At 43.7% G+C, this 18223-nt stretch overlaps 2 protein-coding genes across 2 annotated transcripts; both read left to right on the top strand.

The window, feature by feature from the left end:
- The first annotated feature begins 5972 nt into the window (after positions 1-5972).
- LOC135511425 (urotensin-2B-like) lies at positions 5973-7383 on the top strand. The gene is made up of 5 exons (XM_064932934.1): positions 5973-6072; positions 6438-6542; positions 6696-6733; positions 7109-7202; positions 7358-7383. Exons 1-5 carry the CDS (start codon positions 5973-5975, stop codon positions 7381-7383), a joined length of 363 nt encoding a protein of 120 aa, XP_064789006.1.
- A 2054-nt stretch (positions 7384-9437) lies between these two features.
- LOC135512550 (platelet glycoprotein V) lies at positions 9438-17690 on the top strand. The gene is made up of 2 exons (XM_064934696.1): positions 9438-9515; positions 11084-17690. Exon 2 carries the CDS (start codon positions 11089-11091, stop codon positions 13081-13083), a length of 1995 nt encoding a protein of 664 aa, XP_064790768.1. The 5' UTR covers positions 9438-9515; positions 11084-11088; the 3' UTR covers positions 13084-17690.
- Positions 17691-18223: the final 533 nt, after the last annotated feature.

Below are 18223 nucleotides of genomic sequence, written 5' to 3'. Positions count from 1 at the left end.
TGATGCATATGGGATATCTTTGGTTTGTCTTTATGACATTGAGGCAGCGCTACAACCTTCCATAGCCAAGGAGACAAACAACTTTGCTTGGGAACTAATGTGGGATTCTGTCACTATCAATTGACACTCATCATTTGTTTGTAAAAAATAAATGTTACCCCCTTTTTCTCCCCAATTTCGATCTTGTCTCATCGCTACAACTCCCCAACAGGCACGGGAGGCGAAGGTCGAGTCATGCGTCCTCCGAAACATGACCCACCAAACCGCGCTTCTTACCACCCCGCCCGCTTAACCCGGAAGCCAGCCGCACCACTGTGTCGGAGGAAACGCCGTTCAACTGACAACGGAGGTCAGCCTGCAGGCACACGGCACGCCACAAGGAGTCACTAGAGTGTGATGAGCCAAGTAAAGCCACCTGGCCAAACCCTCCCCTAACCCAGACGATGCCGAGCCAATTGTGCGCCGCCCTATGGGACTTCCAACCACGGCCGGTTGTGATACAGCCCGGGATCGAACCCAGGTCTGTAGTGATGCCTCTAGCCTTAGATCGCTGCGCCACTCGGGAGGCCTACGTTCAACATTTCAACAGGCTATTAAACGACATACTGTACTAACTCTTAAATCAGTCAGGAGCAAGCCAGGTAGCCCGGGTGGCGCAGTGATTAAGGGCGCTGTACTGCAGTGCCAGCTGTGCCACCAGAGACTCTGGGTTCTCTGGGTTCGCGCTCTGTCGTAACCGGCCGCGACTGGGAGGTCCGTGGGGCGACGCACAATTGGCCTAGCGTCGTGAGGGTTTGGCCGGTAGGGAAATCCTTGTCTCATCACGCACCAGCGACTCCTGTGGCGGGCCGGGCGCAGTGCACGCTAACCAAGATTGCCCGGTGCACGGTGTTTCCTCCGACACTTTGGTGCGGCTGGCTTCCGGGTTGGATGCGCGCTGTGTTAAGAAGCAGTGCGGCTTGGTTGGGTTGTGTATCGGAGAACGCATGACTTTCAACCTTCGTCTCTCCCGAGCCCATACGGGAGTTGTAGCGATGAGACAAGATAGTAGCTACTAAACAATTGGATACCATGAAATTGGGGAGAAAAAGGGGTAAAATTCAAACAAACAAAAAAGAACAAAAATGAATTATTTAGGCTATATAATTATTATAATAAGCATTTCAACAACAAATCAACAACAGCACTTAAACAACATGCCTATAAATTTCACATTTAGGAGGTATAAAAAAATATTGCTTAGAAATATATAATGAAATGGATGTTTCGGAGTCTATAGTCAGTGCCTATGAATTCACTTGTATTAACACGAGTTTGGCCAGTCTTTGATTTCAGGATCCTGCATGCCTAGTTTGCTAATTTTGACTACATTCCTTAGATTCCTATGCCTTAATCACAGCCAACACAAATATACTTTGAAACCATACAATATCAGGAATAGAATAAATTAGAAGATTATAGTTTCCCAAATGAAAGAAAGTTACATGCATTTAGGCCTAACTGATTATATGAGGCTGCTGTGTTAAAAAAACAAATGTTTTTTTCTTGAATTCATTGATGATCAGATACTTCAGTTGTAACTGGTTCTGTTGCGCTCAATTTTTACAGTTGATAGACAACTTTAGGCCTGTTCCAAACTTAGACATATAGATCAAAACATCTCGGGAGCTGCAACACTTCACTCCAGCAAGCACTCATTCATTGTCATCCTCCACTGTGGTATTCTCTGCTATCCACTTTGTTTTAATTGTTATTTTCAGGGAGGGTCTGGTAAAACATATTTTACTTTCAGAGAGGTACAATTATCTCAAGGTATCCCTCATTACAAAAAACATCCAGTCCCTTAATCTTTGTCATTCCATGATCTGTTTCACCTGTCTTTGTGCTTGTCTCCACCCCCCTCGAGGTGTCGCCCATCTTCCCCATTATCCCCAGTGTAATTATCAAATCAAATTGTATTAGTCACATGCTCTGAATACAAAAGGTGTAGACCTTACAGTGAAATGCTTACTTACGAGCCCCTAACCAACAATGCAGTTTACAAAAATACAAATAAGAAATAAAAGTAACAAGTAATTAAAGAACAGCAGTAAAATAACAATAGCGAGCCTATATACAGGGGGGTACCGATACAGGATCAATGTGCGTGGGCACAGGTTAGTTGAGGTAGTATGTACATGTAGGTAGAGTTATTAAAGTGACTATGCATAGATGATAACAACAGAGAGTAGCAGCAGAGTAAAAGAGGAAGAGGGTGTTCAGCAGTCTTATGGCTTGGGGGTAGAAGCTGTTTTAGAAGCCTCTTGGACCTAGACCTGGTGCTCCGGTACCACTTGCCATGTGGTAGCATACAGAACAGTCTATGACTAGGATGGCAGGGAGCTTGGCCCCAGTGATATAATGGGCCGTTCGCACTACCTTCTGTAGTGCCTTGCATTCGGAGGCCGAGCAGTTGCCATACCAGGCAGTGATGCAACCAGTCAGGATGCTTCCAATGGTGCAGCTGTAGATCCGTTAGAGGATCTGAGAACCCATGCCAAATCTTTTCAGTCTCCTGAGGGGGAATAGGTTTTGTCGTGCCCTCTTCACGACTGTCTTGGTGTGCTTGGACCATGTTAGTTTGTTGATGATGTGGACACCAAGAAACTTGAAGCTCTCAACCTGCTCCACTGCAGCTCCGTCGATGAGAATGGGGGCGTGCTTGATCCTCTTTTTCCTGAGGTCCACAATCATCTCCTTTATCTTGATCATGTTAAGGGAGAGGTTGTTGTCCTGGCACCACACAGCCAGGTCTCTGACCTCCTCCCTATAGGCTGTCTTGTCGTTGTCGGTGATCAGGTCTACCACCGTTGTGTCGTCGGCAAACTTAACGATGGTGTTGGAGTCGTGCCTGGCTGTGCAGTCATGAGTGAACAGGGAGTACAGGAGGGGGCTGAGCATGCACCCCTGAGGGGCTCGTGTTGAGGATCAGCGTGGCAGATGTATTGTTACCTACCCTTACCACCTGAGGGCAGCCCGTCTTTAGCTTATTGATGAGCTTTGAGGGCACTATGGTGTTGAACGCTGAGCTGTAGTCAATGAATAGCATTCCCACATAGGTGTTCCTTTTGTCCAGGTGGGAAAGGGCAGTGTGGAGTGCAATAGAGATTGCATCATCTGTGGATCTGTTGGGGCGGGCATGCAAATTGGAGTGGGTCTAGGGTTTCTGGGGTAATGGTGTTGTTGTGAGCCATGACCAGCTTTTCAAAGCACTTCATGGCTACAGACGTGAGTGCTAAGAGTCTGTAGTCATTTAGGCAGGTTACCTTAGTGTTCTCGGACACAGGGACTATGGGGTCTGCTTAAAACTTGTTGGTCTGCTTACAGACTCGGACAGGGAGAGGTTGAAAATGTCAGTGAAGACATTTGCCAGTTGGTCAGCGCATGCTCGCAGTACACATCCTGGTAATCCGTCTGGCCCTGCGGCCTTGTGAATTTACCTCGAAGCGAGCATAGAAGTAGTTTAGCTCGTCTGGTAGGCTTGTGTCACTTGGCAGCTCTCGGCTGTGCTTCCCCTTGCAGTCTGTAATTGTTTGCAAGCCCTGCCACATCCGATGAGCGTCAGAGCCGGTGTAGTACGATTCGATCTTAGTCCTGTATTTAAGCTTTGCCTGTTTGATGGTTCGTCGGAGGGCATTTCGAGATTTCTTATAAGCTTCTGGGTTAGAGTCCCACTCCTTGAAAGCGGCAGCTCTAGCCTTTAGCTCAGTGTGGATGTTGCCTGTAATCCATGGCTTCTGGTTGCGGTATGTACGTACGGTCACTGTGGGGACAACGTCATCAATGCACTTATTGATGAAGCCAATGACTGATGTGGTGTACTCCTCAATGCCATCGGAGGAATCCCGGAACATATTACAGTCAGTGCTAGCAAAACAGTTCAGTAGCTTAGCATCTGCTTCATCTGACCACTTTTTTATTGATTTATACCTGTGTTCTTATACACTTATACCTGTGTTCTCTGTTTGTCTGGTGCCAGTTCGTTTTGTTTCATCAAGCCGACCAGTGTTTCTTCCCGTGCTCCTGTCTGTCTCTAGTTCCTGTTTTCTAGCTTTCCCGGTTTTGACCATTCTGCCTGCCCTGACCCTGAGCCTAACTGTCATTCTGTACCTTGCCATAACACCCTGGATTACTGACCTCTGCCTGCCCTGACATTGAGCCTGCCTGCCGTCCTGTAGCTTTCGGACTCTGCTCTGGACTACTGACCTTTGCCTGCCCTTGACCTGTCGTTTGCCTGCCCCCCTGTTTGAGTAATACACTTTTGATACTTCGAAACTGTCTGCATCTGTGTCTTCCCCTGAGCCTTGACAGTCTTAACATATTGATGTTGGTTGTTCCTCCTAAAAAAAGCCCAAGAAAGAGGATTTCTACACCCACCATCTTAGATTGTTCTGAAATTGTTTCTGCTGTTAGAAACAGATAAGATTAGCATTCCTGCAACATTTTTTTCAGAAATATAATTGACTCTCTAAGAATTTAAGCTAATTGATGCCAACCATACGCTGCTGCTACTCTGTTTGTTATGTATCCTGATTGTCTAGTCACTTTTACCCCTACCTACATGTACATATTACCTCAACTACCTCGTACCCTTGCACATTGACTCAGTACCGGTACTCTTGTATATAGCCTCGTTATTGTTATTTTATTAATCAATTATTTCTTTTTTTCTTTGCTAATCTTTTCTTCCTTTTTACTCTGCATTCTTGGGAAAGGGAGGTAAAGTCTACGGTAAAGTTCACACGTGGCGCATGAGACAAACAAAATAAAATTGTATTTGAGTTAAAAAATTGATTGCCAAATTACTTCTTATCACAATAGAAGGAAACAAATGATTCCCTACAGATGCTCTACTTCAAGGATATCAGATATGGCTTTCATCAGAGCAATTTGTCAGGACATAACACCATCTGCTTTGACAGTTGACACTATTATAGAACTTCATTTTATTGAATGATTCCAAAAGTACATCATACAGCCAGAGGTACAGACAGTGTCTAGGAACGTTTTGCTCTGCAATGTGAGTCATGCCTGGAGATCCATCAAGTTATTGACTATATTTTCCACAAGAGGACCAGACTATTTCACAAGATGCAATATATCCCCGATGTTACAAGGTTAATTCACTGTGACTCACTCAACCAGGTTCTCTAAATCCTCAAGCCCCGAAATCCGTATTATAAGGATATGTGATGTTTATTTGGGATGAGAGGCACAACTAGACGTCAATAACTTCCTCAGAGGAAGACAAAGGTGTCAATGAAAACAGCACTCAAGAAGCTTTATGGCAGAAACAGGCCAATCAAAATGGGTGCCAGGCACTTCATTTAACTAAAACTACCGTACATAAACACAGCAGCCATTATACTGACAGAGTTGTGAGCCGTGATTTCTGGCCACAACAGCCGGGGTCACGTGGTTTGACCTCAGTGATGGATGTTCAATCAGCCCCACATTGGTGCCGATGCTCAGACCTGGAGCCAAGATTGAAGAGCTCATCTCTGGGCATGGTGCACTTTATAGGGACAGAATCAATTCAATTCTCCCCGTCCAAGATTCTCCCTCTATTATTCTTAAGGAAGTAATTCATGTAAAAGAAAAGGACTGAAAGTGCCAAGAACATCCCGTAAATAGCAGGTGATAGACGACTTTCTCACTCTGCTGGCTTTGTATCTGTCGTGTTGATGAAGGGCCGCTGGCCATGGATCCAGATCGTCATATTTCTGTCAGCCACTACATGGCCCCTCTTGCAAAGGACGGTGGTCCATGGTGACTACCTATTGATTGAGTGCACTGGTGGGGGGAACCTCCTCCCACATCTGACAGGATAAAAGTATAGTTGGGATGGACCAAAGGCAGTGGATTTGCTGGGGCAGGTTGAGAACGAGTTGACACTACGGTAAGCACTTCTTTGGGACAGCTGCTTCGCTGACATGGACAGTTTTGTCTCTGTGAACTACTGGCTGGGACTGCTAGCTTTTCTGCTTCTACAAGGGGTAGTCAGTGTGGAGGGAAGAAGTATCTTCAACCCTGGTGAGTCTGCTGGTTTGGGGAATGAATGTGTGCTAGCTGCTGGCCTATTTGAGGCATAGACGACCTGAAGATGTAGGCGGTCTGAGGACGCTGGTTGCAACTAATGGGTTAATTCCCAGCTGTTTTGCATGCATTGTCAGTTGTTATAATGTGAGCATACAAAAGCATACGGATCAATATTTCGTTGGTGTTCTACGGCGAAGTCATTTAGTGTTTGCTTGGCAATTCAATTGTGTTCGTCTTAACAATACTGTTAATACTGCACTGTGAATGTGGCTCAGATTAAAGGGGATATTGTGTCATTATATTTTTACGTACACTAGGTGCTTTTGAAGTTGTTTACAGTTTTTTCCTCACATATTCAGGAAACCATGTATATCCCCAAAGAGGAGACACAGACGCTCAGAACAAGATTCTAGCGTCGTTGCTACATAGAAGCTTAGAACCTATTGAAAGAAATGACGCTTTAGGTAAGGTTTTTACAGTATATCACACACACACACACACACACACTAATACAGTGTTTGTCAATGTAAAAAATACAAGGATGTGTATATATAATAATACATGGACTGTTTCTCAGGTTTGCCATTCGTGCCAACACATTTCTTTCTCCTCTGCAGGTTTAGAGTTTGCCAACAAGCTAGCGGAGCTGAAGGAGGTAGGTCATTCAAGTGTTTTGTACACACGGAGTGCAACAGTTTAAGCACTTGTTGCGTCCTGTGCAGTCATACATTTCATCCAGCTGAGAAGACGGCAATGCTTTTAAGCAGCGTTTATGAGATGAACGGGTAAACATAGTTCTCCTTTGTAGCGAGACACTGTGTACATTCTGTGGGAAATTCCCCCTAGGATTTAGCCCTTTACATCGAGCAAATCTGCCTATTGTCTGACGGAGTTCAAATGAGAGCTCTAGCAGCATAATCTCTCATGGCCTTGGATAGTGATTACCTTACCTGAGAGCAGGCACCTCCCATAAAGACCGACACAGGGTTCCTTTGGCTGTCTGTAACCACTGTGTTCTCTACCTTTACAGATAGAGGCTTTGAAGGAGGACTTGGAGCTGGAAAGGGAGCTCTCCTCAAACACACTAGCGGAGGACAAGTCCATACTGCGGAAAAGGGTTGAGCGTACGTTTCTTATTGCCGATTGTCGGCGACGGCACTGATTTTTCCACAGTCCTAACACATTTAATTTCCTACAGTGGTCTTCATTTTACAAACAAAACAATATTCCTCCTTGAAATCGAGCAAGAGACTGAACAGTGTTTTCTCTGTGTCCACAGCCTGTTTCTGGAAGTACTGTGTATGACAGTACTTCCAGGAGCGCAGTACTGTACGTGCAGTACTGTCCTACTTAGAGAGGAGCTTCTGAGTCCCGCTGCATTGCCCTAACGCTCCAAAGACTCAACACGCACAGACAACAACACAACTCACCCATTACCAAGCGTTTGAATGTTGTAGCGGAACTAATATGCCAATACTATAATGTACTCATCACTGTGCTGTAACCTCTGCGCTTATGTCGCAATATCGGGCGTCTACAGGTGTTTATAATAGGTTCAATGATGGTTGGATCTAAATCAGGGTGGGCATAAGTGACATTTTATTTGTGTTGTTTTGCATAATTACCTTGTAGTGCATAATTACCTCAAACGACCGAAATGACTTGATCGCCAGTTCAGTACTGGATGTAACGTTTCAGATGCTTCTCTACAGGACTCCAACTTTTGAGATGACAAGGAGTTATCAGCATTTCTCTAAGAGTGGAAGGTATTGTTGTCACAGCCTAACATCGTCTGCTGACAAAGGATTTGGTCCATGTTTCCACACCCAGAGTAACTGTCCTCTTCTCAACATGTTGACTTTGTCTTCCTCTAGTGGTAAATGGGTGCAGTGACGCAATTCATGTACTTTCCATTGTCAAGTATCAGTATTGCTTTGATGAAATATCAGTATTGCTTTGATGAATGTGTTACCGTTTCCTTCATTTAATAAACTATATATTATCATGCTAGCTTGTGTCTCGGCTACCAGTGATTATGTCACTCCAGGAATAGAGAAATAAATGGTTAGATCAACCCCTGAATTGTAAGTCACTCTGGATAAGAGTGTCTGCTAAATGACAACATTTTGAAATGTAAGGACCAGGGCTGTTTTGGAAATGTTTGGCTATCTTCAGGCTATATCTTTTGCCTGAATGAAACACCTTTACAACTCAGTTGCAAAGACAAGATCTGGCAACAATCGTGTCCAGTATGAGAGCGAGAAAGTCCATTGAGGTGCACACGCCTTATAAGTACTTTTTTGGGGGGGGGGGGGTACCTGTGTAGCCTCAAAACATGGTTAAAACTATCATTTTGATATCATGGATGGTCAGTCCTTGCATCCATACCTCTGTCTACAGATGTAGAATCTTCATTTGAGCCCGTTGGAGCCAGTGCAGAAAAAATCCTCATGAGCAAAAGAGTGACCAAATTAAGATCCTACGTCTGTATGAATTAGAGAGTGGTTACATTTCTCCAACTCCATCCCGGGTGGGGAGGACACTTTGTTATTGTCTCAACTGCTGATTACCACCTTAAATACAGTATTATTTACACATTGTTATATAAATGAATACACAGCATTTAGGCTATTCAATCTTGCACCAAATTTTTTTTATTGTTTTAATTATATTTTACCAGTTTTATTTTAGTTGTGGTAACTATGCAATTTACAGTTCTACAATTTTGGCTCGGCTGAGAATTATTGCTCTGTCCAGGACTTTGTTTTTCTGCCATGGTCTCTGCCTCTTTCACTCATTGTCACTGTGGTGGTGCATCTGGGAGCCGAGTCATTGGCTCGGTCGGAACATCGGGAGTTGCACCAATGATAGGGCTCTCTGAATCCTACAGAGTGATAGATGGGAGTGGAGGGATGTCTGAGAAACCAGTAAGCCTGTGCAATCAGCTACCCTGTCAGAAAACCACAATGGAACATTGGAGAGAAACGTGCGGCTATGCAGCACCACTGATTTACCTGAAGCAGTAGAATTGTAGATCTGACTACAACAGGATAGGGTGAATTATTCGTCACTCATGGCCTAATCAAAACAAAAAACGCAGACAAACAGCTAAACTCGCAACCATACACAAATGCACGCAAGCACACCAAAATAGAACAGAGAAAACCTTTTAAACCTACTACATAAGAATGTTACGGGGAACAGCAGCATTGGCAACCATCCAGTCTATAACGGATATATTGTAATGTGGGTCTTATCTTCCCTTGTTCAGCGGCCTGTTGACCGGAACGGGGGCTTGCGTATGGTCTGCGCATCCTGCTAAGATAAATTATACGGAAATGGAGACGCATCCTATCAAGTCTCTCAGTTACCAGGCATATAAGGACCAAGAGCAACACAACAAGAGCAAGTCTGCTGTGGTGCGTCTCGTTTGAAAGGTAGGCAGAATTCCTTGCATCAGTCTACTACCACATTCCTTTTCTGTTTATTATAAAGTACAGAAACTCTAGTACTGTATATTGATTATGTGTTTGGTTAAGTAAAGATTTTTTTTGAAATACCTGAAGTCCATAAACGTATCATTCTTGTGCAGTTTATATTAATAGGCTACATTGAGGTCTTTATTGAATTGTTTTAGGCTATCTGGCATTAGTGCGTAAGCCTAAGCTTCAGGGCCTAACTGTACAGGCGCCAAGTAGCTTACACGCCAATCGCCAAATGCTTTTGGGAACAGACAACAACAAAAAAGGACAATGTCTAGTTTAATTCAATAAGAGAAATGGAGAGTTGAAGATCAAGAGAAAGGAGGGCCTGACAAGTAATGTTTGGGAAAGAATTGGTGAAATGGTTAAAGAGGATGATTGATGATTGTGAGGTGCTATAGGAATTCGACAGTCACAAGATGTCACGCCAAGGGCACTGTAGCCTACTGTTCAGACGGGTTGAATTGAAACTGAAATCTATAACCTCTGTGGGAGCTAAACTCATGACTATGATTACACTTCCATTATTAGCAGTATCTTAGACTGTCCACTTTGAAGTGCTGAGACAGAATGGCTATATAAGGAATGGAACATATATGACCAGGGCCCCTCCACCATTATAACCTAGACAGCATCAGATGCAGGCGTTATTAACAAGCAAGAACTGAGACGAAAAGATAATGGTGGAGAAAGGTCAAGGGAAGTTATTTTCATATAGAGGGAGGGGATTCTATACGTTATGCAAAGACAGAATACTATAAAGGCAGGTCTCTGTGATAAGAGAACTCAGCTGTTCCATGGAATTGCTCGACTCTGTTACTTTGTAATAAAGTCTAACTGAATCTACAGGTTCCAGTTATCTGTGCAAATATTTGACTCAATATTTTCCACAACACCTCTCACATAGCCATGATGTTAACTCCTGAAGAATTAAGCACTTCTTGCAGTAAAATTATACACCAAATGTAGGCTAAATTTTGACTGGGGAATAGGAGTGGAGAAAAAAAGGATTTCTTTCTTTCAGCATCTTGAGAGAATGTGAATGCGCAGTCAGATAGCACCTCTACTGACGGTATCCTTTATCAGCATCATAAAAACCGATAGTATTTCAACCACATAAAATATGCATCCAAGCCAAACTGAAATCTTATCAGAAAAATGTTGGGTCGTTTTCACAGCTTTCTATTTCCTCACAACCGGTCAAACTGATGTAATTTTTAGATTTTCTTTCACAGAACATATTTCCCGTATTTTTTTATACAGCTGACCAACGTACCACTAATAGGGCAACCAAGCAAAGTGTTTTTTTTTTTAATGGCCAAATCAACTCAAAACTGCTCAATATTTGGTTTGATGTTACTTAAAGGTAATATGGCCTTTAAAAAAAAAACTTTGCTTGACTATTCTGGCCCATTGACTACTTTAAAGGCTTCACCTTTAATCTAGCAACTTGTTATATACAGTACTAGCCTCATATTGATGATCAGCAGATTTTGATCTCAACACATTTCTCCCTTCAATAGGCACCATGTGGAGCATATTACTCTTTCTCCTGGTCCAGCCTTTGCACACCGACAGCATGGTCTGCCCTAACAGCTGCATGTGCAACCTGGAGGGGGCCGTCAAATGTGTGGGCAACATCAGGGACGTGCCCAAAGGCATGCCCACCAACATGTACCTACTTCAGCTGAATGGCACCAACATGAAGGTTCTGAACGAACAGAGTCTGGCCATGTTGCCCCTTATGCTGCGTTTAGGCATCAGCCACAGCCCCCTGGACACCATCCACCCTGAGGCCTTCCATGTGGCCCCGCAGCTCCTCTCCATCAAGCTGTCATCCAACGCCCTCTCCAGCCTCCCTTCCCGGGTGTTCAGCCCCTTGGTCAGCCTGGAGCAGCTGCATCTGGATGACAATCGTCTGGAGTCCATCGCTCCCGTGTTGTTCGAGTGTCTGGCCAACCTGAACGAACTGGACGTCAGTAACAACGCCATCGCTCACCTCGCCCCCAATGTTTTCCACGGACTGAGTAGCCTGCGCTATCTCAACCTGGGGAGAAACTCCCTGCAGCAGCTGCCCCCCACCTTGTTCCACTCATTGACGCGGTTGCAGTTCCTCATGCTCTACAACAACAAGCTAGAGCGGCTAGAGGTGGGTGCCTTCGACGAGCTGGCCAACCTCCTGGAGCTCAAACTGCACAACAACCAGATCGCATACATCCCCCCCGAGGTGTTCTGGGCCCTAGGCAACCTCATGACACTCACCATGTCCTCCAACCTGCTCCAGGGCGTCCCGGATGAAAGCTTCTACAACCTTCCCAAACTCACCAAGCTCACTATCTACAAAAACCCTCTGCTGTCACTGCCTGATAAGTTGATGGGCCAAATGCCCAGGATGAAGGAATTCTACCTGTATGACACCAACCTCAGCACCGTGCCCTGGAGCCTGTTTGCCAACATGAGCGGGATGGAGAGGCTCTCCCTGCACCTCAACAACAAGCTGAGGGAGCTGCCCCCTGACCTTTTTTGCTGCCTGCCCAACCTCCAGAAGCTTTCTCTCAAGTCCAATGACATCCAGGATCTACATCCAGATATCTTCTCCAAGCTGGCCAATATGAACACTCTGCTCCTGAATGATAACAAGCTTCGCTCCCTTTCTGAGGACATATTTAAGGGCAACCCCAGTTTGGCCAGCATCGAGCTGAAGAACAACCAGCTGCAGACCCTTCCGGGGGAGGTCTTCTCTACTGCAGGGGGTTTAAGGGCTGTTACTCTGAGTGGTAACCCATGGGACTGCAGGTGTGGCATCAGAGACATTGCAAGTTGGATAAAGCTTAATGAAGGCGTGGTTAGTGATCGGACGGATGTGATATGTCGTAATCCGTACCCTCTACTTCTCCGCCCACTTGGTTCCCTACTCAACGAAGAGTTTAAGTGTGACGTTACCACACCCTCGAGCAGCCGCTCCACCCGCTCTTCGACCGAACTCAGCCATGCCGTTTCCACTCCAGCTCTTGAGGAGCAAGAGGTGGTAGACTTCACAGCCACAACTACTGCACCCGAGGCTCCATCAACCCAACAAACAGAAAATCCCACTGAGAGTGTCCGGTTCACCACACCTGGGACTAGGCGCACAACAGCTGCCACACCGACCGCCGACGTTCTCGACATTCTGGACGACGACTATATATTCAAGCCTATGGGCACCGACTCGCTCCCCGTCCATGTCCTATCCCCGCCGTTCCACGACAGGCTGGTGTTTGAGAACGGCCTCGAGTTTGTGCACAACAACCGCCTAAAGGGCTGGGTTTACCTGTGGACGCTGCCACCCAATGGGGCTTACGTTGGTTTCCTCATGGCTCTCCACATCCTTCTAGTGGCCACAGGCGTGGCCCTGATTCTGGCTGCCATGTACGGGATGTACCGTCTCCACCAGGCCACAGAAGACCTAGGAGCAATACTCACAGGAAACAGGAAACACGCCATCATATCAGAGAGGAAGCAGAAAGACCAAGATAAACTGTAGCTTCGCCAAATGCGAAGATGAAGTACAGTATGTGTCGAGAGTATCATTGTTGTGAAACAGTTTTTAAAAGAATAGCGGAACAAGACCTTGGGAAACCTGTCAATGTTTAAGCACAAGCCAACGCTGTCTGCATTATTTGAAGTTCGTTAGCATTAGAAGAGTGTAACTGACAATTTATTCATTTGGCATATCTCGTCTCCTCCCAGTGGTAGGAGCTTTAAACAACAGGAACAAACAATGATCCTCTCTCAACATTGGTCCAAAGAGCCAGACCGTTATGGAGTTAGGCTAGCTCTTTTTTAATTATTATTGTGAAAATAACGGATGACGGTGTTGATGACTACGCGGACCGAGCGAACAATTTGTCAATTCTATTGGGTGAACCATATGTTCACTAAGCTGTGGGTAAATTCACCTCTGGAGTACAAGCTAAGCAACCTTGTCTTACTCATCAGGGTTTTCCAGTCAATTAATGGCCATATGGTGACCGTACGCATTCTTTCAGCAATACAACGATTGGCAACATCTAACCAGTGGAAAATAACGTTGTCATGGCTTATTAGTTAGATCGAGGTCATACTGTTTCTGCAGCTGGGGAAAGTAAGCCGAACCGCATGAATAGAAATGTCCTGATGTCATAAGATTATCTTATTCCTGTCTTTCCCACTAGCAGCTATGAGTGATCCTAATATGCCTGTATATTTTACGCACGCACGCACACACACACACACACACACACACACACACACACACACACACACACACACACACACACACACACACACACACACACACACACACACACACACACACACACACACACACGTAAGTGAGGTACTGATATCTTACTATTTAACTGCTCAGAGATATCTTGGTAGGCCGACAGTTGTGAATTATGAAAATTGGGGGACTTTTGGATGACCCCCACAAATCACAAGACCAATTGTAGTCATTTAAATGTATTAAACACATTGAAAAAAAGCGGAAAAGGGGACAAGGGGACATGAGCTTCATGTATTGTAGGTGAGCCAATGCTTTTCTTTTGACTCACGGTACACGACGGACAGATACGATGAGGCTCCTATCTCAGTCCTAAAGAATGGGAAGCTCAAGTACACCATTTGTCAATATCATAGTGTAGTAAGACATTTTTCGTTGGGAAATGTTCATTGCAAGGTTCCTTTCAAAACAAAAACAAGCATCCACAATGAAAAAGTGTTTAAGGCATTGGTATTCATTTATCATCATGTACAAAGTTGCCTATAAAACGTTTGTTTTATCCCATTACTCTTGTGTTGGCAGATAATTCTCATGTAGGCTATTTGAGAACTACGCTGTTAAGATAGAAAGACTCAAAGCATCGTCATTGTGTAGTGGAACCATGAAAAGCAGTTCACCTAAGCTGAGATCTGGTGTTTGGAGGGTGTTTGAATGTAAACCCAATGCCAGTGTTATAGTACGGTGAATGTATTTGAAAACAGAATGGGGATTCAGAAAGTGGTTCTTCAGTTTGAAGGTTGGTGTTAAGATGAAAACCATTTCTGGTGTTTCAGTGCATGTAAAAGGCAGCATCTGAACACCAAAAAAACATGTTTTGGCAGACTGACTCTCATACAATCAAATGGTTTTGAAATGACAATGGTTTATAGCGTAAATATTGATTGGTGATGATTTTATTTGAGTTTAAAAAGTTAAGATAATTATGGGAATTGAATACTTTTCCTAGGGTAGACAAGGGCACTAATTATAGGCTACTGTTGCCAGTCCCATTGTGAGATTAGAATGATGTTACAAATCAAAATGAAAACTCTTTATGTTGTCAAAACATTGTCTTAGTCCACTCAGTCAGTCTTCAGGACTAAACTGTTGTGCTGAACCACCCTTCTTGTACTGAGCACATCGGGCATGATTCAGACTTGCGATAGACTTAACATGGACTCAATAAAATATGGACTTAACTCAAAAAATGTTAAAGTCCATGTTAAATCAACTTATATTTATTTTTGTACTTTGTTTAGAAGGATTAGCAACAGGAGACTGATTAAATAGTGGATTTTACCCACTCAACCACGCACCGTGTGAAGAACTTGGGCCCCCATATCAGAATGTTTAGATTAAAGGCAAAATTTGAACTTCAGACATTGTGCTTCTTTACTGTTTAGAATTGCTCCAGTCTGGAGCATGGAGGTGGAGAGAGGGCATTCGTATCTGGTGTGCCCTCTAAGCAAACTCTATGGTCAAGTATAAAAACAGGCAAGTATGCGGGCACCTCCCCTTTATTCAGGTCCTTCACGAACTCATACAGGAAAGAGCTCAACAAACGCTGAGGTGAAATGCTCCAAAATAATCCAAGAAACTATGCGTCAATGACAATGTGAGTACAAAACGTTATTACACTGAAGAAAGAAACAGAAAAGGAATTCACTCAACAAGAACTAGCGAGCAGATCTGATCCACTTGCTTACAGCTAGTGATGTTAGGTTTCATACCGGCGCTCCAAGGTATGCGTCGAAATCGCAAAGCAGCTAACCTCGAAGATGTCTGCCGATGCGTCTGCCGACTTTATCAGCAGTACGTCATTAATGACCTCTGAAGCTTTGTTTGATCAAGTGCTTTTTCAAACCGTGTGTTGCAAAACGCAAGATCCCACTGATCATGCCGTTGTTCTGGTGCCTTTTCCGATTCCAAGCTGATTTCAGACACTGACCTCTACTGGACACTGTACATACAAATACAGTTAGGATTTTGTACAAAAAGTTTCACCTAGCCGGTAGTTTAGCAGATAGACGAGGGAACTATGTAACAGTCATGGACGTGAGGGTTCGGGTCGAATCCCGTTGAAGGCACACTATGTAGAAAACTATTCTTTCTGCACTGTTGCTCAAATTTGTTTTATATAGTATAAACTTCTGTCTTACGCATCCTAGATAATGCCATAGATTCAGTTTTTTCAAAATAGTCAAGCATGATGTAAGATGTGAACCTAGTATTCCAACTGATTAGGCTACTAAAGCCAATGACATACAGCTGTGCCACGATGCTATAATGAAAACAATGGGTGAAAAAAATATCTCTGATAATCACACACTGCTATTTATTGCTGACCAGCAGAGGTCACTAATGTGCATTGGGAACATCATAAAACGCTGCATAATTAACAGTTTATCGGCACAATTTGGTGAAAGCGCCAAAGCCTCGGTTTCCCATCACTACCTATAGCTGCACTAGGGTCAGACAGGCTTCCTGTGTAGATTAAGACACTCTGGAGCTGGCGCGAGATATGGCTCGGAAAACACACCTCAATTCAGGGAGGACAAATGTGTTGCATTCCGAATTGTCCTCTTATCCCTACTGTTACACCGAAAATATTGTTTTTATTCTCATGCTAGCTAGCAGTAGCCACAGCAGCCATTGTGGAATGGCATGTCGCATTGAACAACAAAGGAGCTGATTTGTTGACACGGCCATTCCTAAATGGCTGCTGTTGCTTCTGCTGCCTAATATTAGGACGAAAAGGACCGTTTTCTGGAAAAACTAGCATTCGTTAAATCTTCTACACGTAACAGTTGGGATAATGGGACAATTAGGAGCACAAGGCACTTCTCATGCCTGGATTGAGGTACGTTTTCCGAGCAATATCACTCCGGCTCCGCAGTGTCTTAATCTACACAGGAAGTCTGTCCGACTCTTATACAGTTGTAAGCAAGCGGGTCGGATCTGCTGGCTAAACAAGGGCGTTTGTTTTGAGTAGCATTTCGGCTGCTAACGGTTGCTGTACGCTTATAGTCAAACAGACATTTTGATTCGTTGGTTCGTTTTCTTAATGCTACATGGTAGTTAACCGACACGTCGTGCAGATGTTTTTATGCAAATGAAGGCCTGTTTTTTTGGCTTGCCAGGTATTTCTTTTGTTTGGCTTGCCTACTAGCTTTATATATTGTTTGATGCCTGCACCACATGCTATATGTTACACTAAATAGTCACTGCCAATTTAGACTGTTCTAGCGTTGGCCTGCCTCGCCACATGTTACTGCATCCCACTTTTGACATTCATATTGTTCAGTTGTTGCTATGTCTACATAGCTTCATCAATGTATATGCATTTTGCTATTGATGTTTAATAATTGTATATTTGTATAGCAATGTATGAATATTATATTAGTTAATAACTTCATTATGCATTCATGCACCATCATTATTGCTTGTTATTATTATTTGCCTGTAGAGAAACATACGTACTACGTTACCAACAGGCTGGCCATACCTAACTAAAGGAATCAAGACAAGGATCACAGACTAATGCCGTCTGACCTGTCAACTGTCAATCATATCGTTAAACTCTACTCTACTGTGATTCAATACATCTGAACAACCTTCCATGTACCATCTTCTGAATTTAAAGACTGAATTCAAATACATTAGCATAATGGATGACTGGTGTATCGCATTGAGCCCTGGGCTGAAGTTTTGTATTAGTAGTCGTTGCCTGTATTTTTGTCCAGGAATCTGAAGTATAATGGCATATTTCCCTGGATTTAGAAGAATATGATTAATACCGTACAGATCTTTGAACTGTCTTGATCAATATTTAAAAAATGTAAAAGACCTGTTAATGTTTTGTCGTCATTTGATGATTTGCAAAGAAAAGGTAAAGCATTTGAAACTTCAAAATCAGGTCTTGAAAAAGTAAATGTTGTACTCGTGAATTACCCTATACAAACGTATTAATTTGTATTATCACAAAACGATACTCTCGTATCATTTCTTTGAGCATAATACTGTACATTTGACCTTTTTGGAATTTCCAATGACGAGTTTATCATATAAGAGCAGGGGACGTACAATAAGAGGAGGTATTTTCATTTACAGTATTTTGAAATTACAGAAGAAGGGATGTAATTCTGCACTCAACAGGACTCGAAACACCAAGTGTTTACAACTTTTTCCAGGTTAGTGCGCCCAGTCTCTTGCAATGTGTAGCACAACTCTTGATTAAGTGATGTTACAACACACCATGTCATGTTTCAGAACACCTTAAATCTGTCCCATAGACCCTTACACCCATGTGTTTCAAAACTCCAGCAAAGTTAAGGTTTCGTCTCCTTAACATTGGTGGCAGCTTAGTTGCCACTAGTTTTAG

The sequence above is a fragment of the Oncorhynchus masou genome, chromosome 24 (assembly GCF_036934945.1).
Source record: "Oncorhynchus masou masou isolate Uvic2021 chromosome 24, UVic_Omas_1.1, whole genome shotgun sequence".
Classification (NCBI taxonomy): domain Eukaryota; kingdom Metazoa; phylum Chordata; class Actinopteri; order Salmoniformes; family Salmonidae; genus Oncorhynchus; species Oncorhynchus masou.
Note: the sequence above shows the minus strand (reverse complement) of the source record. Positions and strands in the feature narration are given on the sequence as shown.